Source organism: Adiantum capillus-veneris, chromosome 11, assembly GCF_014529385.1.
Source record: "Adiantum capillus-veneris isolate H3 chromosome 11, ASM1452938v2, whole genome shotgun sequence".
In the NCBI taxonomy this organism is placed as follows: domain Eukaryota; kingdom Viridiplantae; phylum Streptophyta; class Polypodiopsida; order Polypodiales; family Pteridaceae; genus Adiantum; species Adiantum capillus-veneris.
Window position 1 is genome coordinate 55,737,189 of NC_140941.1, and position 26,844 is coordinate 55,764,032.

Genomic DNA, 26,844 nt, shown 5'->3' on the forward strand with positions numbered 1-26,844 from the left:
CAAGACGAAGGCAATAATCTTTACTATTGAACCCACGTGACAGGAATTTTTCGTTGTAGTTACCAACCCCCTCTCCCCCCCCCAAAGGGAAAATAGGGGTAACAATAGAGTTCAATAAAAACAGACTACAGAAGACAATAGTGTAACAATAGAATGCAATGAAAACAAACTACAAAAACATAGCATAATCCCGTAGAAAGTAGCAGGAGAGCAAGTGGTTGAACCTCCATACTCTGTACAGCAATCTCAGCTTTAGAATCAGCACAGTGATATGGAGACAAGACTTGAAGACCACAGTGCAAGAAGATGGTCTACTGCAGACTGTAGATTATGACTAGACCATTGTCAATGATTTGTTATTCCTCTGGTATTTTTTTCTGTAATTTCTATCTTGGGGTATATGTCTCAAGATGCTATTAATAGAAGATGTTTCCAGAGAGAGAGAGAGAGAGAGAGAGAGAGAGAGAGAGACCTCCACATGGTGGGCCTTGGGTGCAGTGGATTGATTACCAGTGTGTCAAACAACTCCCCACCTTAAGCAACCACCGTACTTACACGGTGGCTGCTTAAGGTTTACAGAAATCTACTTGGCCACCTTCACCAGATGTCTTCCGTCTTGGTCAGAAACCTTCACCCCACAACACATGCTCCTGTTTGCTGCCCAAACATGTGAGCGTCAGCCTCCCTCGTGCAATGTAGAGGAAACCGCTTGGAGGGGCTCCCTGGTCTTGCTTCAGCTAGGCCTACAACGAACTCTGCAAGCACAGGGCCCTACATCAAGTCGCGGTGGTTAGTATCTGTGAAGGAGTGGCAATTTCTTGCCCTGGCAGAAGAACCATGGTAAAAGCTGTTGTCACAAACTGCTGACATGTCAAGACACTGAAGACCCAAGCCATCTTGAAGATCCCGGCCGAGGGGCCTAAACCCTAAGAAGCAGCAGAAGAAGAAGAAGTCTTACCAACTTATGGGACCCCATCCGATGGGCCCAGGGGACCTCAAGACAAAAAATAAAGCAGGACCTCTGATTCCCCACTGTGGTTTTCCACAAAAGGTTCTAGGCTTTTGGCATTCTCTCGCCTTTCTTACAACAATTTGCGATTTTCCTTATGTGGGTCAGATTTCGGGCTTTTTGGACTCTTATGGCGTCATCGCAATCGTTGCATGTTCTCAGGCTGATGCAGATCCTTTTCAGTTTTTCAAGCTTTCCCTCGGGCAATCTTTGCGTTTTGCATGGGAGGTTGGTGATATCACTTCAGACATGCATCAGCTTTCCTATGAATGCTTCTAGCTTTTGCTGATGAACACTTTGTGTTCTTGTTTTGGCATATGATCTTTTCTGTGGGTTTTCCTCGCATTGAGATTTTCCACTTGTAATTAATCCCGAGGACCCACTTACACACACACACACACACACAATGCGTAAATTGCTCATGACATGGCAGCCTGTACGGACTTCCACGTTTTATGTTGTTGCTGGTGACGTGGCGCGTGTACGGATTTCCGCATTTTCAGCTGTTCCATGCTTTTGGAAGGCCAGATTCTTTTAGGACTTGAAGCTTTTCATGTAACCGCTTTTAGAGACCAAGGGCCTTTAAATATGACCCATGGGCACTCACTCTGGCAATCTACCCTTTGGAGATGTAGAGCAGAGCCATGGGAGTTGTACCTTGTTGATGCAATATAAAGAAATACCGAAAGGGGCACCAGGGTTTGGGGGCAGTGCTCTCTTGGGGTGGAACTCCACCACTGTGTGTTGTGTATCTCTTTCAATTCAGTTGTTATTTGAAGTTCTTAAAGTTGTTTTTTCTGATCTTTTCTGTTGGCATGTGGTGCCTGTCCCGTTACAGCTGCTAGCCAGGTCTCCTTTCTTTGTTGTTTTTTGTTTTCTTTTCTTTTAGCTTGCAATTCCTACTCTGCTCTGTGTGTGTGTGAGTATGTGTGAGTTGGGTGTTGTGTGTGTAGAGTTGGTTTTGCATGCTCTGTTTTCTTCATACTCTTATCAACCAACTTTTGGGTGAGTGAGTGCGTATAGATGTGTGTGTGTGGGTTGGTGCATAGGTGTGAGTAAAGTTTGTCTTTAGAGTATGTTTCTTTCGTTTGATTTCCTCAGTTTCTTGTTTGCTATTATTTTCCTTGTGTTCTTGCCTTCCTTGTTTCCTTGTGTTCTTCGGATTGGGTTTATATTTGTTGGCTTGCCGCTTTCTACATCAGGTTTCCAAAGTTGTTGTCCCCGAGCCTCCTCCACTATCTTCTTGGAGTTCCCTTCCCGCTCTCGCTTTCAAGAACCACCTTCAGCAAGTGGACTAGTTTCTATATAGCTCCTTGTCAGCTCCAATGCAGTGCTCTATTACGCATCTTGGGGCATCCTCTTGTAGTTTCTTGGTGCTATCAGTTTCCTCCTCTCTCTCATCTTCGTCATCGACAACTCTCTTCCTTTTGTCTTTTCATTGCCTGTTGCTATCGGATTCTACCCGTTGGCGGGCAATGCCCGACGCTTGACATTGCAGATGTTCCTTGTTCTTTCACCACTGGTGGCTTCTGAAGGTTCCGGTTTTTTATTTGCATTAGAGGAGTTTGCTCTTGGTGGAAGTGCCCATCTTTTAGAGACTGTTGTCATCTTCTGTCCACTTAGCATGCCAGGGCACTTTTTACTCTCTTTAGGGGAAATTTTCACCCTAGCTTTCAATTTTTACAATTGCCATGTGGCTAGTTATTTCCAGTTTAAATTTCCAGATTATTGCCTGAGGACCACCTTGTAATCAGTGAATAATTGCCCTCAAAAATCAACACCATTTGGGCATTCTGAGAGAATTTTCAAGTAATAGAAATCATCTTCCTTTGTTGGAGACAGAGAGAAGTGAAATGACATATTAACGTCTTCAAAAGGCCGAAATGACATATAAGACCAATTTGTTACATACTAGTGAATCTGATACCATGTCTGGGTTTTATAAAAAAAGAGATACTAATATGAATCTAGAAGTGCTACTAGCTGGAACTGTGTAGGGTATGTTTGACCACTGATACAATGGGTGGCCAATATAAGACGGTGATATGATGGGTGATGAATCCATCATCATCTGTACTGTAGATGTCGAGATAGTATGGCTCGAACCTTTGTTGTAGTCTTCGTCAATGCTCTGAAGCTCCTCTTCTTAGTAGTGGGCGTCTCGATCTCCCTAGCTCCAATGCTCGGTCAATGAGAGTACTGCGGGTGTGAGTATGAGCTGACATAACAGACTTGGACACTCCAAGTCAAGAATCTACTGTGACACGACAAGAATTCACTTCAAAACAGTTCACAATTTGATTCGACACTAGCCCGGTGGAGTTCCGTGCCTAGAGATATTGGCCCCAAAGACTGGCGCCCCTTTCGGTATTTCCTTTTGTATTAATCTGTTGCACCAAGGACACAGGAGTGGTTGGGTCTCACTCTCAGACTCTGCGTCCAGATGCTCTGAGAAGTGGGAGCCCAACTACTCTTATAAAGAGTTACAAGGGATGCCAAAAGCAGAGCCCCAAAAGCTGAATATCAAGAGCCTTAAAAAATAAATCAATTTCCTCTCACAAGCCCTGTTGGGGAATTAAAGCAACTCCCACAAACCTCCAGCGTAGAAAGTTTCCAACCCTTGCGTAGAGAAAAGCAGGAAATTTCCGTACGCTGCCGCCGCGTCAGCATTCCGCAAAACGCGCCATGAATTTAGAGCTGTCCGTACGACAATGCCACGTCAGCATCTCCCTGCATTTTTCGTGCTCTACCACGAGCCAGGGTATGTGTGTGTGCCTCTGCTGCCCACTGGCCACTGACCACGTCACCGGTTTGTGACATACCCCCCTCTTGAAAGCATTGTAATCGCCCTCGATTACGCCTGAAAAACAGACAAAAGCCATAAACTATCTTAGCAGACACTAACTGTTAGTATCGATGCACTAGGAACACACATCTAGCACATGTACCAATCGACACACGACATCACACGACATCACATGACAAATCACATTCAAAATTAATTCGGATCTCAGACCATGATTTACCGGCAACGTATTTAGCAATCGCATCTAGATCCACTCGGGACCTCATAGATGCCCGATTAACTAATCCTTATTGCAATGACGTCTACCGAGATCTTTCAGACCGAAATGCTGCAGTCATTTCGTCTATCAATTCCTGCACTTAAACAAGTCAAGAACAAATTAGTATCATATTATCGAGAATTCCACTTCATAAAGTCATTACAGCAGAATACTGTCAACCCATAGTATCCCTGAAACTCAAAAGAGACATCAGTGACTTTAGTATCAAAAATCAAGGCAATCTGTTGACAAAGGAGCGGAGCGACTCCCCTCTCGTGCATACCCGCTGCACCAAATTCCGCCCAAGCTGAGTTCAGGGTTCGATTTGGAATATAGACTATGCTAAACCAAATGCTTCAAGGTCCTCCTCCTCTTATCGCTTTACCTTTTATCTTTCTATCTTTATGTGCCAATATCTGTTCTGGAACGAGTATCTCCTCGTTTTCTTGCACTTCGGGTTGCTCATCAGGCACATTGCCTTTAAAAGGCTTCAAGAGACTCACATAAAAAGCATTGTGAATTCTGCAAGTATTGGGCAGTTTCAGTTTAAAGGAGACATCAATTATCTTTTCAGAAATGTGGAAAGGTCCATAGTATCTCATGCAAAGCTTTGGAAAAAGCCGCTCCTTTCCCTTTTTCTTTCTCAGGCATGCCTTTCGTCCTCCTTTAATTTCAAATCGCGCAGTGTCGATCTGCTGCCTTTTTGTGTCTTCCTTGAGATTTCTCTAAAGCCTCCCGGACCCTGGCAAAAGCCGTGTCCAAGTCCCGCGTGTACTCGTCGGCTTCAAAAATCTTATTTTTCGTGCTTAGAAAGGGTGAAACCTTCGTAGCACCTTCAATAATCTCAAGTGGTGCCTTCCCTGTCGAAGAGTGTATCGTGTTGTAGTAGGCAAATTCCACCAAAGGCAAATACTTTTCCCATTGAGTCTTCTGATCAGAAAATATAAGACTTCAATAAATCCAGTACCACCGAATTTGCAATCTCAGATTGCCATCTGTCGGCGGGTGGCAAGATGACGAGAATTGCAACCGCGTGCCAATGTTCTCCCAAATAGCCTTCCAAAACAAACTCGTGAATCTGGGGTCTCTGTCGGAGACAATCGTCTCATGCATGCCATGTAATCTGAAGATCTAGGCCACAAACAGTCTCGCTAAGTAATCCGACTTGACTGTTTTCTTCACTGGAATGAAATGAGCTTGCTTGCTAAATTTGTCAATAACAATCCAGATACCATCGTGATCACTCTGTGTTCTCGGGAGATCAAAAATGAAATCCATTGCAATACTTTCCCAGGGGCGGGTGGGTATGGGCAAAGGCTGTAACAATCCCTGTGCTTAATGCCTGTCAAACTTGACCTTCTGGCATACCAAGCAACTGTGCACAAACTTGTCCACGTCCTTCTTGAGTCTCGGCCAAAAGAAGTATCTCTCTACCCCTTTCAAGGTGGTAGCAATGCCGCGGTGACCCGTAAAAGGTGGACAGTGGCATTCGGTCATAACCTTTTCCTTCAACGACTGTGTAACGCACAACATGGTTTTCTTCATCAACTTTCAAGTAGCCATCCCGAATGGCCCCATCCCGTATCCGAGTTAAAATATCTGCAAAATCTGTATCTGTGGCATACTGATCGACCATATCCTCGAAGCTCCTATGATGTATCACGGAAATAGCCAGAACCAACGGCTTCCAGGACAAAGCATCTGCCACCAAATTCTTATGTCCCTGCACATGGACAATCTGGAAGTGAAATTGTGACAAGATGTTCGCCCACCGCATCTGCTTTTCCGATAGCTGCTTTTGTGACAAGAACTAGCGTAAACTCTAATGATCTGTGAAGACCATAATATCCGCTTCGAGTAGGTAATGTCGCTACTGAGCAAGAGCATGGATAACTGCCAAAAGCTCTTTCTCATAAATATCTGCTGTCAGTTCCGGCCTTGAAAACAATCGGCTCTCATAGGCAATGACATGGCCTTCTTGCATTAAGACTGCACCTAGACTACGACCACAAGCATCACAAGATACTTCAAAAGACTTCTACAAATCCGACAAAGTCAAAACTGGTCCCCTAGTCAATTTCTCTTTCAATGTCTCAAAGGCAGTCACCTCTGTGGGTCCCCACGAGAAAGGGACTCCTTTCTGTGTCAACATATGCAAAGGGGAAGCAACCTTTGCAAATTTTCGAATGAACCGCCTGTAGTAAGAACATAAGCCCAAGACATTCTTCAAATCGGGCCAATCACGGATAGTCTCTATCTTGGCCGTGTCCATCTGCACTCCTGTTGTTGCTGAGACAATGTGTCTCAAAAAGTGTATCTCAGGTAGGAAAAATTCACTTTTCTTTGCATTAATCACCAACTTGTGATCTCGTAATGACTGAAAGACCTGTAGCAGATATTCTCTATCCTTGGAGAAGACAATAATATCGTCAAAGAAAGTGCCAACAAATAATCTGTACTCTCAAAAAAATCATGTCCATCATTCGGTTAAATGTCGCTGGAGCATTGGTTAGGCCAAAAGGCATCACCAAAAACTCAAATAAACCAAAAGTCGTCCGGAAAGCTGTCTTATAGACATCTCCCAACGCGATTCGGATCTGATGATATACGCTCTTCAAATCAATCCTGCTGAAACACGAGGATCCCTGTAGTCGGTCAAGAATATCATCAATCCTATGAATCGAAAATCTCTTCTTGATGGTGATTTTATTGAGAGCTCTATAATCAATGCACATTCTCTAAGATCCGTCTTTCTTCAAAACCAACAATACTGGAGAGCAGTACGGTGAAGTACTTGGCTGGACAAGACCCTTTTCCAAGAGGTCTTTCACGTGGTTCCTAATTTCTTCATTCGAGGCTCGGCTCACACGGTAAGGTGGCCGGTTCGGTGATGTGCTTCCCGGTATCAGATCAATGGTATGATCCTCGCCTAGCAGGCCCTCTAAAAAGCAATCGGCATGAGTGTGGAGAAAATCTTTGCGTTCGTTATCAAGTTTAGACATATTTATCCTATCAACTCCTTTAAAAAGATCGAGTAAAAAAACAGACTGGATTTCATTTATTTCGAAACAGCCGAAGCCGATACAATAGAGACAGACTCACCCTTAGTTTCACATCAAGTACAATGGTTCGGCCCTTTTCTGTAATCAAAGTCGCTTTTCTCGTCCGATAGTCGACCACGACGTTGTTCTTATGGTACTAGGGAATTCCCAAGAGGACATCACAACCTTCCAAGGGCATTATGTAGAAGTCCTCATGCCCCAAATACCCCTGACAATGCAACCGAAGTTTGCCATTGACAGGTGTAATGGCTATGTCCCTGTCGGGTGCCGCTAGAACAGCCTCTGCTAGTGATCCCATCCGATTGGGTGTGATCTTTAGCCGCACCGCCAATTCAGGTGAAATGAAGTTGGCCTTGGCTCCTCCATCAAAGAAAATCAGGGCTTCTTGGTCTTTCACTTTGCCCCAAGCTCGATAAAGTTCTGTACTCTCGTCAATCGTGCTTGGGTTAGTATCCATGCAATCTGGAATCAGTCCTGCTTTCATCCTGCCTTTTCGTCCACGTTCCTCAGCTACTTTCGAACCCTCAAGCCTGTCTTCATCTTTGTCGTTCTGATCTTTCGGTGCCTTTTTAGGGCACTTCGCGGAGATACGCCCAATTTCCCCGCATCCAAAGCACTTCCCTTCTTTGATGTAAAGAGCTCTCTCTAGAAGAGTGAGCTTGGGTCGTGCATTCTTTTCTTTCTTTTCTGGGTTGCTCTTATTTTTTCTACTTTCATTGTTCGAAGTTTGTTCAGTACTTTGCATCATGATTTCATCTGAAGGGTAGGTCAAACTGCTTGAATGAATGCCAAATCCCCGTTTCGCATGACTCATCAGTTCCTGAATGGAATCTGACTTTTGCTCTAAGTAGTGATCTCGGATCTCAATAGGAAGACCCAAGGTAAGCCGCTCAATCTGTTCTTTGAACGAGATCTTCTTAAACGAAGAGGCTGGTAGAAAAGAGCTCTGAAATCTCTCGCAATAAGCGTCCAATGTATCTTTCTTGGTCATCCGAAGATGGTTCCAAGCAGTTTGTATGTCGCGTTCGTACTCCCGAGTCAACCAAGAAGAAATAAAAAGCCTTTTAAATTTCAGCCATTTAATTGGCGCTGTCTTGTTCAATAGAAGCATGGACCACCAAGTTCGAGCATTTTCCTTGAAGTAAGAGGCAGCCCTCCGAATCTTGGAGTGCTCTGAGTAACGCCCTCCTAAGAAGCTATGTCAAACTGTTGTATGAAGGCCAAAGCCTTCGAAGCATCTCGATATTTACAAAACGTGTCAAACTTAATTGACTGTCCAACTTTAAACTCTCAGATTTTCTTGCTTTTATCCTCCAGAAAGTCATACTGGTTTGCTTTATAGAAATTCTTCTTCTTTGCACAAAAGCAGCTGTCCTCATAGTCCAAACTATTTGAAGACAAGTCCTCTGTAGAACTGTCAACAACTGGGTGAGATTTAGACTTCTTTGCCCTTTTCTTGCCCTTTCCGAAGCTTTGTTTTTTGCTTTGCTTTTTCCCTTCTCTGTCTTCTTCGCTCGAGTCAGAGGAGCTAGAAGAATTGTCAGAAGAAGAAGAAGAAGAACTGGGTACTCCTTCAAATCGCACATGCTTCTTTTGCTTTCTTGCCGAGGCAAATGTAGACTGACGACCCAAATAACCCGGGAAGTTAGTGTCTTTCTTCTGTTTTTTGTCGTGCTTTTCGGCTTTGTCCTGCGCGTCAAAAAGCTGAGAAATCCGTGTATCAACCACCACTACTAATTCTTGCTCTGTAAACATCCTTGGAGTAGGAGGTTTCTTGGGTGCCGGTTTGAGGGGTGGTTCCGTGGTTTGCCGCCACTGTGAGTGCACCTCGTCAAAGGAAGTCTGGGTCATAAATTTTGCAAATTTCGGGTCCTTAGAGCAAAATTTAGCATCATCTTTGTTGCATCGTCAGTCAATCGTCGACGCTCCATCTCTTCAAGCTCCGCCGCCTCAGTAGGCCTAGGCGCGCCATACTCCTCGCTGGAATCTTCGTCGTAATCTCTTCCCGCATCTCCGGATCCAGGGGAAGTCGACTGTCCTTTGCTTGAATCCATAAGTGCCGCGTAAAAAGGATTGGATTTCCCGATAGTAGAGAAATCGGTCGCGCTCTGATATCACTATAACAGACTTAGACACTCCAAGTCAAGAATCTACCACGACAAGACAGGAATTCACTTCAAAACAGTTCACAATTTGATTCGACACTAGCCCGGTGGAGTTCCGTGCGTAGAGATATTGGCCACAAAGACTGGCGCCCCTTTCGGTATTTCTTTTTGTATTAATCTGTTGCACTTCCCAGAGTCGTCCTCCTTTACAGAGAAAGAGAGGAGACCATGCTCTGATACCACTGTCACAAACGGGAGCGCATAACAATATAAAATATTCTCAGATAAATAGAATTTATCACTTAATACTGAAGCCAAAGGATATAGAGAGAAATAAATAGAGAGAGAGAGAGAGAGAGAGAGAGAGAGAGAGAGAGAGAGAGAGAGAGAGAGAGAGAGAGAGAGAGAGAGAGAGAGAGAGAGAGAGAAGATCGACACAGCACTGGGGACCAGAAGATGGGCTGGTCCCCCCCCTTAAAGAGAATCCTTTATTAGGGAGAATCTTTTTACAAGCACAAGAACCGGAGAAAACCCCTCCGTTCTAATTCTCTGACTCGATGATCGTTTCTTCCCGTAAGGGAAATCCGAGAGACGAGCTCTCAATCCTTTTTCCGTCTGTACTCGGAGTCGAGACTCCGAAGACAATTTTCGTATTCCGTTCCCGGAATTCCCAAGCGTAGGCGGAAGCCTTCTCGCTTCTCCTTCGCGATGAAATACCTGCAAACACACGCAAACACGTGACAACAATTCGTATGGCGAATCCCCAGCGACTTCCGTGCTTCGTAGTCTCGCGATCCTTGCGTTATCTGGCGGCACAGTCTTCTCTTGCCGACGTTGGTAACCTCTTTTCAATGAGGGCATGTTGTGCTTTTATAGCTCCTTGGCCACTGCACGAATAGTTGCTCGCGTAGAGATCGCGACCATTTTTTTTTATTTTTTATTTTTACACCGCTCTATCCGAAAATAGGGAGAGAGAATTCGCTGGCTGGTTTTGTTGCTTTATTTTCTAAGTGGCTGCCCACTTATTAAGTGGGCGGCCGGTATATTTTAAAATTGGTCTGAACCTGCCCAAAAACTCAATAAAACCTTATAAGTTAAAAACAATGCTTTTCACAACACTTCTCGGGCGTCCCTGGATGCAACTACATGCACAAATGCAATGCAGACATAAATTCCTCGTGGGAAAGCGTCTGCTCTTCCCAGAAAACTCGTTAAAATATTCCGCTTTTTAAGAAAAGCTTCTCGGAACCCATCTTTATTCTTGTGCTTGCGTCTTTACGCATATTCCTCTTTCCAGTTTGGATTTCCTCTCGACTATGGATATCCCCTTTCCGATGCACCCGTCACCCACCTTGTGATGCATCAGGAATACCCATCACCTAGTCCTTTCCTACCGAACTTACGGTACAATCCCCTTCACGATGCTCTATGTCACCCATCCTAGGACGCATCATAGATGTCCGTTCCCGGATGGTCGGATACTTCTTACTGATGCTCCCTATCACCCATCCATTGTGACGCATCAGAAGTACCCGTTCCTTGTGGCCTTACAGATATTCCCTTTCACAGTGCTCCTGTCATTACTTTGAATGACGCACTAGGGATACTCTGTACTCGGATGTCTCTAGTGAGAAAAACCCTCTCACTTAAAATTCCAATAATTCATTTATAATTATTTTCTTGGTGTTCCAAGCGAGAAAATCCTCTCACTTATAAATCCAATAATTCATTCAGAATTATTTTTCTGTAAGATAAAGCCAATTTAGCAACATATGCCGCCAGCCAAGGTATGTGTGTGTGCGTCTGCTGCCCATTGGCCATTGGCCACGTCACCGGTTTGTGACAGCTGAGCTTGAGAGAGAGAGAGAGAGAGAGAGAGAGAGAGAGAGAGAGAGAGAGAGAGAGAGAGAGATGAAATGAAATGTTATATTTAACGTCTTTAAAAGGCCAAAATGACCTATGAGACCAAACTGATACAATCGTCGTGGATCTAATACAATGTCCGGGTCCAAATTAAAATAAAGTAAAAAATAAAATCATTATCATCATCAATGGCCGAGGATGCCCAGCATAGGGCATCGTCCGAGAATGTATTACATCGGTCGCTGAAGAGCATCGTCAATGTCGCCTCCGTAAATAGTCGTACTAGATGTCTCCCATATCGTGCTAGAATAGTCATGATCCTCTGATGGAGCCTCCGTCGATGTCGTGGGCGCCCTCGTAGACTTGGACGTCTAGCTCTCCCGAGCTCAATGGCTCTGTCAACTAATATACCTCTGGTATAGGTGGGCTCTAAAGTCTGCTGTGAAGCTTGCTCATCTGAATGTTGAGTCTCTCTTCTAAAGAAGTCAATGATCTCCCTCTGTGAATTGTCTCCCATTGTCCGATCTCCTCAAGAGATTCTCCCTGTGTCTACGCAGCTCTAGCAGAAACAACCCGAGGCATCTCTCTAATCCTGATATCTCACGACTCTAGCCAGTGGTCCAAAGCCCTCTTTGAATAGACAATCGAAGCGGCCTCGTATCTCATGGTATACCACTGGAGAGAATACGCACATCCTTACATCAGCTGGATGTGCGTATCTGACGTGAGGATGTGCGTATCTATGAGAGAGAGAGAGAGAGAGAGAGAGAGAGAGAGAGAGAGAGAGAGAGAGACTGAGACTTATTCAATTGTTCCCCTTGGTCAGTTCCTGCTCCAAAGCGGCTGCCACACCTGCTCCAGGTGTCACGATGACTACCCACACACCATTCACCTGGACATATGACCTATGTCACAAATTAAGTGACGTGGTATGGCCCTGGGCATGTGGCAACAGACCCCGACACACACACACACCCGTGAAATTGCAGGCTGACGTGGCAAATTTCCGAGTTTCATGCTGTATTGCTGACGTGGCATGGCCTGTACGGACCCGTGAATTGCGGCGCTGATCTGCTGACGTGACTGAGTGTACGGACGTCCGCTTTTTTGCGCTGCCTGTACGGCAATTCTACACAAAAGCAGGGCAGAATTTACGCAAGCTGAAAATTGGCAGTTTTTGAAGCTTTTGGGGCTATTTGCTTTATTTTAAAAGCTTTTAAAATTGACTGCTTTTGGGGCTCTGCTTTTGGCAACCCTTGTAACCTTTATTAAGAACCCAAGGGGGCTCCCACTACACAGCATCTCGAGGCAAAGTCTGAGAGTGAGCACCCGCAGGAGTTGTACTTTGCTCAAAGATAAATATAAAAAGAAATACCGAAAGGGGCGCCAGTCTTTGGGGCCAATACCTCTTGGCACGGAACTCCGCCAGGCCGTGTCGCATCAATTGTGAATTTGTGAACTGTTTTGAAGTGAATCTCTGCTGTGTCGCGGTAGAATCTTGACTTGGAGCGTCCAAGTTTGTTACAACCTGACTACGGAGGACCTGACCACAGTAAACATGACCCTGACCAATGGTCCAAAGACTTTGAACAGGCAGTGGAAGTGTCCTCTAATCTCCTCTACCTCTTCCTCTACCTCTGGCTCATGTTGGCATACCTGACAAATCCTCTCCTCTGGTGGTACTCTCTTGCATATGAGCCCTTCTAACATAATTTATAAAGGAAATGTATACACAAATCTGAGCTTAAGTATGAGGTGTAGTCAATTATGTAGTTTACAAGGCAACTTACTAAGAGGAAAGTTGCGAGCAAATTTTCAGTGATGATCTTCTCTAATAGAAGCAGCTGAATATTTGGAAAGACTTCTAATGATGCTAATACTCCAAGCCCCTGCAAGAGACAAGACGCGAAACCCATCAAATTCTGCTATACACATGTATACATCATTGTGCAAAAGCATGCATATTGTCAACACCCACAGAGGTCGGCATTAAAAGGAAATCGAGTTGCATATGGGGTTCATCCTACACAGGAGGCCATCATGATTGTTTCCTGACCGTTAAATAAAGAATACTAATGCCCCAAAGTTGCCAAAATTACAATCGCTTGGTCTTGATGTTGCAGTACATTTGTCATATATTCTCAATTTAGCAATCATACCACACGTCTAAATAAAGCCAGGTAATGGGAAGGTGAAATGTAGAGGATTGCAGCCTGATTATTCTGCCATCTCCAAAGGTTGGAAAAGGGGGTAAACTCTTTCTTTTCCAGGCAAACATCATGACACCTTCTACGTACGCTTTTTCTCACTTTCCAGCAGTTACTACCAATGATATGTATTTATGTTGGAGCAGTCCTCATGTTTTGACCTATATAATATCTTAATAATGCAAACTAGTTTCAAATCATGTTAATAAATCGTCAACTGTATGCAATAAAATCCAATATCAGACACAAAAATCCTCCAAGAACCAGGCTCAAACATGGCATCCACATGAAACAGTAAGATTTGCTTAACGTTTTGTAAATATGTTCTTCTTGTTAGAAAACTCTACGTGAGAAATGAACCACATAAATCTAGCAGGGACTAGCAAAACACAAAGCTAGTGCAATAGTGCGCACACATTACCCATGAGGTTTAAAGTGAGAAGTATACTTCGTGGGAATAAGTGCAAAAAGACTGCACTCTTTATTTGATTTAACACAACTATGTAGGTTTGAGGTGTAACTGTTATCCACGTAGGCAAGAAGCTACCTCAAGATTCACAGCAAGAATAAAGGATGCATATGCCACATTGCACTGCAAAAGATCATCAAAAGTTAATATGATTGTTTAACAGAAGCTAAGGTAGATAAACTATTCAACACATAAATACATGCTTGGAGACACTTTGGTACAGATACACAGAGCAAGAGAACGAGCATGCTCAAACATTTGCGTGCAAGCCACATGCACAAGGACATCGAAACACCCCCCCCCCCCCCCCCCCCCCCCCCCAAAAAAAAAAAACAAACAAACAAACAGTTTTTTTTTTTGTAAATCTTGATTGAATTTACAAGTGGAAACCTCAAAGTGAGGAGAACCCACAGTAAATAAGAGGTACAAAAGACGAAGCACCAGAATGCTGCAAACACTCGAAACAATCAAATTAAATCCTATAAGCTTGAGGAGAGATGTCTCCCACATCATCACATCATAAGCAAAGTGTAATGCTTGTCCAAGCGAAAATTTGAAGGGAAAAGGTTAATTTACAGAGCATGAAACATTTGAGAGTAACGTTGGTGCCATATGGTCCACATAACCCAGAATCTGACCCAATTGAAGAAGACCTCAAATGGGGACTGTGGCGGTTGGAGGACTCCAAAAATCCAAAACCGTCTGTGAAAGACTCCGGAGGGGAAACAAAGGCGCAGAGTAGAGGACACTTGTCTGATGAAATTCCAAGAGCAGCAAAAATCCCAAAACAAATGCCTCACAGTCTTGTCTGCCCCATGACATCGGACACAACGAGCGGGGGCCAAGCGCCGCACATGTAGCATATTACCAACCGGTAGAGCACTCACCATGCATCGCCATAAGGAAATGCGCTCTTTGAGAGGTAGACGTTTCTTCCAAATGCAGGGCAGCGTTCTTTGCCACCACAACTGAGACAAGTGACCACAGTCGATTTCCATGAGACACAATCCATGCATCAAACTGTAGCAAAGTATAAACTGATCAAACTGATGTGCAGTCCAACCTAGTAAGGGCGAGATTCCGAGAATCCACAAGTAATGGAGGCACTGGGGAAACATCAGCAAGCAATTGCTGAATTTGTTGCCACAAATGTTGATAATGAGGTCCCAACTCATGACGAATAGCGACAGCAGCAAAGGAGAGAACTTGTCCTGCATCATTCACCACCTGATCAACCTGGCGTACCCCTTTTTGCGAAAGAAAGTATGCTTGTCGAGGAGAACGCTGAACCAAAGTGAGAGAGAATGCTTTGCTGTAGTGAATGCTCTTCAAGCAAAGGGAGTTAACTTGAGGGGAATCGCGACCATGCCACGACAAATACAAGGTAACATCTTCCAATCAGCAACAAGGGACGAAGTGAATGGACATCCCGGGATATGGCCATCAAGCTGCCCAAAGATGACATCCCAATACAATAGGTGCCAATGACCAAAAGAAGATGTGACAATACCACAACATAAATGTGAAACCGTAGGCGTCCAAGCCTGCTGTTCTACCAAGACATGCAAGGGCATAGTTTTCCTGCTAGTACATGTCGACGTAGATCCAAAATATGAATCCCTCCGAATCGTTTAGGTGTGCATAACTTATCCATGGATAAAAATCGCAACCCCTTTTTGTGCGAGGATGTGCGCTAGAATTGCTCGAGCATGCAAGACATCAGCAACCCAAGTAAAAGGGAGTGGGGGGGTAAGCGTATCGAAACAGCGTTCCAACTGGTTCTGGGCGTCGAAACGGTTTCAGGAATGGAAAAATGTTCCAAAACCGGAACATAACAGTGGAACGGCCAGAATAGGCAGCTGCAACGGCCGGGCGGAATGGGCAGCAAAATTCAAAAAAAATAGCCAATTTTCTATTTTGAATTTTCAACAGTTTCCGAGCGTGAGAGAGAGTGAGAGAGGTGGCCGTTTGGGGGAGGTTTCAAACCTGTGAAGACTCACACAAGGGGAAGGGGGGAGGGGGAGGGGGTCCTTTTCTCTTTAAAAGCTATTAATATGGCTCAAGCGGAACGGGCAACCATCAATATGGCTCAACCCTCAAGCGCCATCAATATGGCACAACTTACAAGCTTCATTCGGGGGGAAGGTGGGTATCCTTCCCATCCTCTCCTAGATAATCCAAACCCTCACCCTTGTTACCATATACATGTGGTAGTGATGTGTGTGAACACACTTAGGACCGCCGGGGTATTTTTTCCCTCACTAGGCGGTTTTTCCCCCATGCATCGTATATACGTTCATCACTCTAGGGCTAACTTATCTTTCCATTGCACACTAAGTAATTCACTCTCTATTGTGTGCCTTGAGCTTCCTTCGTCTTCTCCAAGTTGTGTGTGTTTTCTTGCAACCCTAGTTTCAACAATTGGTATCAAAGCAGGTTGCGTCCTCCCGGGCTTAGTCGCCAACAGCTCCAGTACACGCCTGCACACTTTCTCTGCACACTTTCTCCGATTTCTGTGAGCTTTGGCGAGCGTTCGTAGGTCAACAAGAATTTTAGGAGTGCTCGCGAAGCTTAGTCTGCTCAGATTTCTGATTCAGGCTCAATTCGGCCTACGATTCCACTACAGAGACTACTACGCACGCTATTTCGTCATTTTGTGCAGAATTTCTGTCAATGGGGTTTTCTGCTTAATAGGTCCCTTACAGTCTTCTATGGTTTGTGCTATATAGCATGTACTATTCCCGCTTCATTTCTCCTCTTTTCGGGCAGTTTTCACATCAGGTGCAGGCATTTGCCATGGCCGAAAACAACACAGATGTGTTCAAGATGTTTGTTGCTGAGGACACATTGGATGGGGACAGTTACCCTATGTGGGCTTACATGATGCAACTGTTCTTGTGTCAAAGGGTGTCTGGAATATTGTGCAGGACATTGATGTGCGTCCTAGTTCTGAGGATGTAGGCGATGTTGAGGATGTTGCAGGTCTTGCTGCAAGGATTGTTGCTGTTAGAGTTGTTTTGCCTACGACAAAACAAGCTCATTGGGATGTAAAAGATTCGCAGGCTCATGCATTGATTGCGTTGTCTGTGAAGCGCACCATCACTCCTCACATTCGTTCAGCGAAATCTGCAAAACAGGCTTGGGATATTCTGGCTAGTCTTTATGCAAGTCGCAATAAGGCAAAAATTGCATTGCTGTGTAAAGAGCTGGAGTTGAAGATTATGCATGAGAAAGATGATAAGGACACTTTCTTTGCTGGTGTCAAGGATATCAATGAGCAACTTATTTATGCGGGTGAAGTCATTTCAAACAATTCCCTTATGCAGACTGTTCTTGATGCCTTGTCAGATTCTTACCAGACTTTTGCTAGTACTTGGAGACTTATGACCCAAGGAAATCCTGAAGTTGTAAAGTTTGATGCATTATGCACATTGTTGTTGTAAGAGTCGCTTTCCAGAATAAACAGAACTAGACAGCGTGCAGTTGAACAGGCCTTTATTGCCGCTCAAAGAAAAGGTGGTAATAGTAATGCAGCCACTTCTCATGGTTCTTCTACGAGTGGAAAATTACATGTTCTTAATGCTTCTGCTAGCAGCAATTTGTTTGGAAATTCTCATGATCAAGGCAAAAAGAAGATGCGTTGCCATTGTAAAGCTAATGATCGCTTGATCAAGCAGTGTCCTAAGTTGAAGGCCAAAGAGGCTAAGAAGAAAGAGGGTGGTTCCACTACAAATGCTGGTTCCACTACAAATGCAGCTATTGTTGAGTCTCCTGTGAAAGGAGACTGTGATGCTAATGTTGATGCAGAATGGGCTTTTAGTGTAGAGTGTACATATAATCTTGTTGTCCATGATGCATGCCACTACAAATGCAGCTATTGTTGAGTCTCCTGTGAAAGGAGACTGTGATGCTAATGTTGATGCAGAATGGGCTTTTAGTGTAGAGTGTACATATAATCTTGTTGTCCATGATGCATGCATGTCAATTGCTGCAGATTCACATGTGTGGTATTTTGACAGTGGTGCTACAAAGCACATTACCACACTCGTGATTTGTTCACCTGTCCCTCTTGAGAATTCAGTTACTTGTGCCAACAATGCCTCTTATCCAGTTCAGGGAGTTGGAAAGATAGTGCTTACTGCTGCAAATGGCAGTTCTTTCACACTTGTTGATGCACTTTATGTACCCAGACCAAGAAGAATCTTTTGTCTGTATTTGCACTTGCTAGACTTGGACTTGTAGTCAAATTTGTGGATGATAGATTTACAGTACATGATCTCAGTTTCGGTGATGAAATTATTGCATCTGGCATTTTATGTTGTGGGCTGTATAAGCTCACTTTGTATGACAAGTGTGGGCAAAATCTTGCAAATGCAATTGTGGACTCAAAGGCTATTTCAGATACAAAACTTTGGCACGCACCTTTTGGACATTTGAATTTTGTCAGTTTGTTGCGTTTGTAGAAATCTGATATGGTTGCTTCTTTGCCGCCTCTTGAAACACCTGTTAAACATGTTTGTGAAGGCTGTATTTTGGGTAAGACGCAGCGTTAGAAGTTTCCAAAGGATAGTTCCGTTAGGACCACATGCAGGTTGCAGCTCATGCATAGTGATGTTTGTGGAGCCATGCAAACTCCATCTTTGGGCAATTACCTTTACTTCATGACTTTCATTGATGATTACTCCAGGCATGCATGGCTGTATCCTCTTAAAGCGAAGTCCGAAGTTTTTATGTGCTTCAAACAATTTCTGGCTAAGGCTAAAAATATCTCGAAATGTACTATGGGCACCCTCCGTTCCGATTGAGGGGGAGAGTATATGTCTCATAAATTTAATGCATTTCTGGCTAGTCGTGGGATAAAACACTAATGTACAGTGCTTTATTGCCTCACGAAAATGGTGTTGCTGAGAGGAAAAATAGATCACTTACAAAAATGGCACGATGTATAGTCAAAAGTCGAGCTTTGCCGCATTTGTTTTGGCTTGAGGCCATCATGTGTACCACTTATGTACTAAACAAGTGTCCTACGAAAGCTTTGCAGTCTTCACTCCATATGAAGCATGGCATGATAGAAAGCCTTCTATTGAGCACGTGCATGTTTTTGGTTGTTTGGCATATGCTTTGGTGCCACAAACACAGCGCAAAAAATTGGATGATAAGGCATGTATTTTTGTTGGTTGTAGTGCTGAAAGCAAAGGTTACAGGTTGTATCATTCACAAACAAAGCGTATCTTGGTCTCACGGGATGTGTTTGTGGAAGATTGTTCAGCGCTTGTTGTCATGTACTAGAGACAGTAATGTCAGCTCAAAGGAAACTTATGACGCTTTGTTGCCTCTTTTCAGTTGTGGAAGTACAAATGTAAATTCCAATGAGGCAAATGTACAGCTTATGGGGGTTTCTGAAAATGTTGCAGATCAGCCTGTTTTACTGATGCAGATGTACATGATATACTTGATGAGGAAAGGGCTAAGAATGAGTAGGCTAGATCTATGCAAAAATGGCTGGTGCATACATTGCGTGATAGTAAATTGAATGCACCTTTGTCTATTCGTACTCGTTCACGCTCTAGCCATGCATCAGATTGTTATGCTTTGGCTGTGTCTAGCTTACACGATGTTGAGGAACCTCTATCTTTTGATGAAGCACAGAATTCAGAAAATTGGATGGCTGCCATGCAAGATGCACTTATAGAAAATGACACATAGACTTTATATGATTTGCCTCCTGGCAAAAAGGCCATTGGTACGAAGTGGGTTTACAAGTTGAAACGCAAGCCGGATGGTGAGATTGATCGCTATAAGACTCGACTTGTTGCAAAGGGTTATGCACAACAAAAAGGTATAGATTATAAAGAGACTTTTGCTCCCACTTGTCGTATGACTACTTGCGTTTTCTATGTGCATTGGCAGCTCATTTTGGTTGGGATGTACATCAATCAAACATTGTTACTGCTTTCTTGAATGGTGACATATTTGAGGAAGTTTATGTAACGCAACCTCGCGGTTTTGTCAAGAAAGGACAAGAGGATAAAGTGCAAATGTAACAAAGCTTTGTATAGGTTGAAGCAATCTCTTCGTGCTTGGTATGAGAAGACTGACACTCATTTGGTCAAACGAGGCTTTTGTAATAGTCCAACAGAAAGCACATTGTATGTAAAGCGTTAGGGTGATGTACTTCTCATTGTGGTTCTTTATGTGGATGATTTGTTGATCACTGGACCATATGAGAGACATATTGCTGAATTTAAGGCTGATTTGAATGTTACTTCAAGATGAAAGATTTGGGGCTGTTGCATCATTACCTAGGTATACAGTTTAAGCAGTGTGATGCTGGTATTGCCTTGTGTCAGAAAAGTTACATAGAGACATTGCTATGTAAGTTTGGACTCGAGGATTGCAAACCTATTGCCACACCCATGGAAACAAGTTTGAAATTGAATCTTCGTGATGTTGGTGATCCTGCAAATGTCACTCTCTACCAAACTGTTGTTGGATGCCTCATTTATGTATGCAACAGGAGGCCGGATATTCAATTTGCAGTCTCACAGGTTACCAGATTCATGCATAGCCTAGCGTCTAAGCATTGGTAGGCTGTCAAGAGGATTTTTCGCTACTTGAGTGGCACTTTTCATCTTGGCCTCTTTTATCCCAGGGGATCATTGTCGCCAGATCTGCATGCTTTTTCGGTCTCACATTGGGCTGGTTGTTTTGACACGCGAGTGTCCACAAGTGGTTTTTGTTTCATGCTTGGCAGCTCATGCATATCATGGTTGAGCAAGAAGCAACCTACTGTGGCCACTTCCAGTTCTGAGGCTGAGTACAGAGTAGTATTCACAACTACGGTTGAGTGTATATGGCTCACATGCCTTATGGCTGATTTGGGTGTTGGACACGACACTACCAACACTATCTACACTGACAGTCTACTCATTGGCAGTTGCGAGGAACCCAGTTTTTCATGCTCGCACAAAGCACATTGAGGTGCATTACCACTATGTCAGGAAGAGGCTCTCAACAGGAGCGATCAGCTTGGCTTATGTGCCAACACAAGACAACCTTGCAGATCTTTTCACAAAGGCATTGTCTCATGAGAAGTTCGAAGCTTTTCGCAAAGCTTTGGGCTTACTCCCCTTTGTGGATTGATCGTGTCTTCAGGGCATGGCACTTCCCTTTACTCTATGTGCTAGCACTCGTTCACCGCATCACTCCAAGGGGGATTTGTTACCATATACATGTGGTAGTGATGTGTGTGAACACACTTAGGACCGCACGGCCATTTTTTCCCTCACTAGGAGGTTTTTCCCCCCGTGCATTGTACATACACCCATCACTCTAGGGCTAACTTATCTTTCCATTGCACACTACGTAATTCACTCTCTATTGTGTGCCTTGAGCTTCCTTCGTCTTCTCCAAGCTGTGTGTTTTCCAGCAACCCTAATTCCAACAAAGCTCTCAAGAGTCAAAAACACGCCCCCTCCCATGGCATATTTAGGTTCCGTTGTTTCGGGGCCCCTCCAGCTCCAAAAATATTCCGGATGCCCCCGTTCCTGTTCCGTGTAACTATGCCCAAGGCATCACTGAGGCCATGATAAAAGCAGTAAATATAACTGCACATAAGCCATCATAATGCAATCCTAAGACGCACATGTACTGGCCAGGTTGAAAATTTCTAATAGCTTAGCTTGCAATGCAATCTTTGGAGTGCCCAATTAAGTTTTTGTGCCACAGACACATTCTAGAGAGGAGGAACAATCTCCTATGGCGAGAGAAGCTTGTGCCAATCAATTCAATCAAAGGAAGTAACTTGGATTTACAAAAGTTGACCTGCAACCCAGCTACCAAACCAAATAAATCCAAAGCATGCATAATCTGATGTACATCCTCCTTATGGTTCTTGGGCATGAATAGAGAGTCATCAGCATAGGCCTATCCTATTAATTGTTTCCCAGAAGGTAGAGCCAGACAGTGCAAACGGCCAGAGGAAGTGAGGATCTCAAGATGCAACAACAAGGGGTGAGAAGCAATTGCATAAAGCAAAGCACTAAGGGGACACCCTTGTCTGACAAAACGTCCCACAGCCCCTCTGCGTTCATCAATGTCATCATTATTACCATATCCATTTGTATCTATCCACGTGCAAAAGTGCTATGAGCATACAAGAGAAAGACCACCTATGAATATAATCGCAAAACACAGTATCAAAGGCCTTTTCAATGTCCACTTGCATGACCAATACATCTTGCTGAGTGTGTTTTGCATAATCCATGCCAATGATGACATTTGCCAGATTGTCAATAATGTGCCAACAAGGTATGAAACCATACTGAGATTGATGAAGTCCTTGATGCAGGTAATCTTTAATACGATTGACTATCATTTTAGCCATCAATTTGTAGACCACCAGCATAAGAGAGGTGGGTCGCCAGTGAGAGAACTGCTCATAGAATGCATGCTTTGGCAATAGCTTGAGCAACCCTTCCTGCCAGGAAAGAGGGACATCCTGCTTCTCCCATGTCGTATTCATCATTAGTAGTAATGGTTGTTTAAGGTCGTCCCAAAAGGACAAGAAGAATTCAATTGTAAGCCCATCCCAACTAGGAGATCTCAATTTACCCAAGTCCTGCAAACTTGTATGCAACTCTGCTTCAGTGAACGCAACTTCCAAATCTTGTGCCTGATGTACTAAAATGATTGGAGCAACATGCGATAGAAAAAGATTGCATGCTTGTCTAGCTTCTTGTGTAAGAGGGGCTGGGGCGTCGAAGATCTTCCCAAAGCGAGCAACTAGAGCCTCTGCTAACTCTTGTAGGGAAATCGTCCACTCATCGGACGGAAGTTTGAATCGTTTTATGTCTTGAGATCGACGAGAATGATGCAAATGTTTGACAAACTGTTTGGAGGCACAACCTTTATCATCAAAAGCGTGTTGCCTTGCACGAATCTGCCATTTAGCCAATTTTCTCTCATCATTATGTCGTATAATTGTACAAGCTGAAAATAATGCATTAAGTTCAACCTCCGAAAGCGGGAGAGAATTAGCCATATGCATTAATCGTTGACATGTATCCCTGCTTTCTAAACATTGCCCCGCAGCTGAGACATATAGAACTTGCCATAATCACTTAAAACACATTGGACACGCATAACAAAGCGGAACCACGCGGTATCCATATCAATATGCATCTTGAAGATCAAAGGCAGGATTATATCCATAACCATATTACGGAAAATGTCATGTGTCAGATATGCATTATTGACATGCAAAAGCCGTTTCTTGGGCAAAGAAGCAACATTTGAAGACGGACCAAACCGTAAAGTCAGACATATAGGAACGTAATCCGAAAGGCAAAGAGTATAGTCAATCCTCATGTCACACACAAAGGCATCATACTGCTGCCTATGAAAGAGATACAAGCGATCAAGGTGAGCTCGGTAGGAGGATCGAACATTGTGCTGGAAAGTGAATCTTGAATTTCCATCATGTAAAGCGGCCACTAGTCCAATGCATTACAAGAACGTATCATATGATCCCATGCCTGACATTCCACATGCAACATGTGTGACTGGCCAATAGTATTGTACGCAGGGTTTCGCCCGCTGTAAAAATCTCCCCACCCCCCCCCCCACCCCCCACACACACACACATACAACCATAAGAGAACTGCAAAATCATAGAAAGGAAAGAAGCAGGGTTAATTGCACTAACATGAGGAAGCTAAAGGCCTCCATAGCCATACTCTTCCTCCAAAGATTCTAGAGTTACAATGTATGCTCTATACCTAGTTTTTCAATTTGCTAACGTCCAAGCAAAGCATCTCAAACTTACCGAACGGCGGGAAGTTCTCTCAAGAAAGCGATCAAAAAGAACTGTCAATGACCTGATCAAATTTGAAAAGCACCAATCTGAAATTAGAATATTGTTAAAAAGTGCATGAAAAACTATCTGGCTCACAGTAAAATTATTACCAGAATAGAAAAGCCAAAGCCCAGATACCAGCAACACCCAATGGAGTTAAAAGGCCGCTTTTAGATTTTCGTGACTGGAAGAATAAGTACCCTAGCTGCACTCCTAGTAAATATAGACCCCAGTATCCTGCCTCAACACTCACATACATTTAGCAAATGAATAATAGGACACAATCAAAGAGGCATCAAAAGGATCAGTTTAATTTCTCGCATTATTTAAATTTTCCAGCAGAAATCAACATATATCATTATGTTTAAGAAGCACAAAGATAACCTACCTACCAAGCTAAATATTCCTTCTTTATTTTGGTTGATCAAGCTGGCTCCTCTTTGAGTAGTATTGAGATAACTGTTCAGGCCACCAAGCAAGCAAAGCTGATACACTGCACCAGAAAAAGATTATGAACTGTGAACTTGTAGGAATTGTTAGTTCAAAGCTTGAAGCAATTCCAATGAGTACCAAATAGGATAGATGCTCCAAAAATTCCACTCAGGTGCGCTGGGATATTTATTATATTTGTCAGGAGAGCCACTGCTGCCAGAGTGAAGAAAAAATTCCAGTGCACACCATATTCTCCTACATGAACCTGTAGTGATCTTGAATTAAACCATGGAATATAACAAGTTTCACATATTTACTCTAATGTTAGTCTTATGGTCAAGAATGTTTAGTGACAGCTAATGTGTAAGCAAACAATGTTATATACACAACAGTAAGATAGTTAAAGAAGCATCCTTATTTCTTATTCCTTTGTAGCCATCATACCAGGACTTTCTCAAATACAGGTGGTTGCTATCATTGCTTCTCCAAACAAGTGGGCATACCTGACAAAATTCAAGAAAAGAGCCAGAGCAATAGGCATAGCTGTCAATTGGAAACGGTGGAAGTTTTCAAATAGGAGCCACTGTGGTGGCTCATGCTCCCCTCTAGGCTGACCAACCCTCATCCTACTTGTGGTACAGCATGTAGACAAGTCTTTTGAATGCTCTATCCTCTTCTCCCAAGCTGTCAAAAAGTGTCTTGTGGTGTGAAGAGAGTTTCCTGCTACAAGTCCTCTTATTTTTGGCACACCTGGTAGGACCTCTATGAAGTCTCACTCTCAGGCTCCAGAACTCTGCTGAGTCCATTGGGAGAGTCAGATGTGCTGCAACCACTCATGTGTGGCCCATGCTGAAAAGAGATGGACTGAGAAGCATTATATATGTTAGAGTATAATTTTACTATTGGAGAGAGATACACTACCCTATTTGGCAAGCCACGCTCACTACGCCAGCTTCTAGGTAGAAGATCAAGAAAGATTGGGCTGGTTTCTGTTCCATATATGGTGCCATAGAGAGACCTCGTTACATGCCCACACTACACAAGGGAGATGATAACAGATGCAATTACAGACTTTTTTGAGAGGTCTACTCCTACACCCGTGTCCACACAACTAGGAGCCATGCTTCAATGGGCAAAGAGCCTTTGCGTTAGCCGATGATAAAGAACACTAGGCTACCGCATACCTAGGCTCTACCATAGAGAGAGATAAGAGCTCAACACCACAGAGATAAGAGGGTAGACTAGCTCAGCTGAACCCCCCCCCCCCCCCCCCGCACGCACACACACACACACACACCACCACCACCACAGTTTATATATACCATTTTTAACCCCCACTATTTTACCAGATAGAGTTAGCCAGATTATACATATCTCCTTGTATTCCTGACGCATATAGCTTGCATTCTTAGCCCCTCGTCATTGAGGTCCATCCTAATTACATTGCATTACCCTCTCCCAGTTATTGTACAATGTATACTAGAGCTGAAAGCATGCCTTGGTGATTAACTATTTACCCACTTGCTAAAATTAAACTAAAGAATGGACACCTAGTAAATTTAAAAGCATGCTCAAAAATTTTAATGACCAACTGTTAAAGGTAAACTCATCTAGCTGAGAGCATTTTGTGAATAAATTCATATGAGCTTGTGATTCCAGGATCAGCTCGTCGTTCTTGATCATCTCTTGCTTCATGGCTGTCATCTCAACTTGGAAGTTTCTTCATTTCTTGAAGGAAGTAAGATTCTCATGGAGATTGCTTGGTATCGGGAGGGGGACCAATGAAGTTTGAGAGGTTACCGATGCGAAGTTCCTCCTCTCCGTGTTGCTACTAGAGAGATGAAGGGGATGCTGCCATAGCCCCAAGGGAGGTCCCATTCTACCTCATCAGGGCTACAAGGGTTAGGGTCTACAAAAGAAAGAGACTACAGTTACTATGATCAATACCAAGGATGGAGCAGTGCACCCTCCCTGTCAAGAAACCTACCGGCGAGCGGTGCTTTGTGTGGCTATGGAGTGTAGCCCACATGTTGCGAAGGAGGGAAGCTGCCCCTTTGCTTGGAAGCTGCTCCTCTGCTTCCCATCAGACCTTCTAGTTACGATTTAAAAGATTAAATCATTACATTAGCGTCTAAAGTGAGGGAGATCGTACAGAGATAGAGTTTGGTATTACCTGCCGAATCAAAAAATCGTAAGGGCTGCAGGTGCCGTAAATCTAACGCATTTTGGGTGTTAAATTGGGTCGTGCATGTAGTGGGGGGCGGGGCCGTGGGGGGGCAGAGGGGGGGGGGGGGGGGGGGGAAGAGAAATAAAATGAAATGAAAATTTAGATTAACGTCTTCAAAAGGCCAAAATGACCTAATAGACCAATCTGTTACAAAATGGAGAATCTAATACCATGTCTGGGTACAAAAGAACTAGAACAAAGATACTACTACTAGAATCCATCCTCATCTGCACTCTGGACGTCGAGAGAGTATGGCTCAAATCCTCTGCTGTAGTCTCCGTCGATGTTGTGTAGCCCCTCTCCTCAATCGTGGCTATCTGGATCTCCGTAGCTCCAGTGCTCGGTCGATGAGAGTGCCGGTAATGGTCGAATGAGTGTGGGCCGAGCTATGCGCGCACACACACACTTTTTTTTTGTAAATTTGCTTTGATTAATTTACAAGTGGGAAACCGCAAAGCGAGGAAAACCCATGAAAAGAAAGGGATACAAAAGACAGAGCACTATGAGGCGAAATCCGGAGCTCCGAAGGCTAGAAACAGTCAAAGTAAA

General features: G+C 43.7%; 1 protein-coding gene across 7 annotated transcripts in view; it reads right to left on the bottom strand.

The window, feature by feature from the left end:
- LOC147447261 (uncharacterized protein At4g17910-like) overlaps positions 1–26,844 on the bottom strand; it is a 124,784-nt gene that overhangs the window by 679 nt on the left and 97,261 nt on the right. For 3 of the 7 annotated variants that reach the window (XM_086523115.1, XM_086523112.1, XM_086523114.1), the window contains 6 exons: positions 24,207–24,333; positions 24,025–24,129; positions 23,747–23,873; positions 23,607–23,658; positions 13,859–13,903; positions 12,895–12,993 (listed from right to left, as the gene is read on the bottom strand). In XM_086523115.1, coding sequence (XP_086379241.1) covers positions 12,895–12,993; positions 13,859–13,903; positions 23,607–23,658; positions 23,747–23,873; positions 24,025–24,129; positions 24,207–24,333 — 555 coding nt within the window. Of the gene's footprint in view, positions 1–12,894; positions 12,994–13,858; positions 13,904–23,486; positions 23,523–23,606; positions 23,659–23,746; positions 23,878–24,024; positions 24,130–24,206; positions 24,334–26,844 lie in introns of those variants that run through there. The other 4 variants (XR_015189605.1, XR_015189606.1, XM_086523113.1 and 1 more) reach the window with 4 other exon arrangements.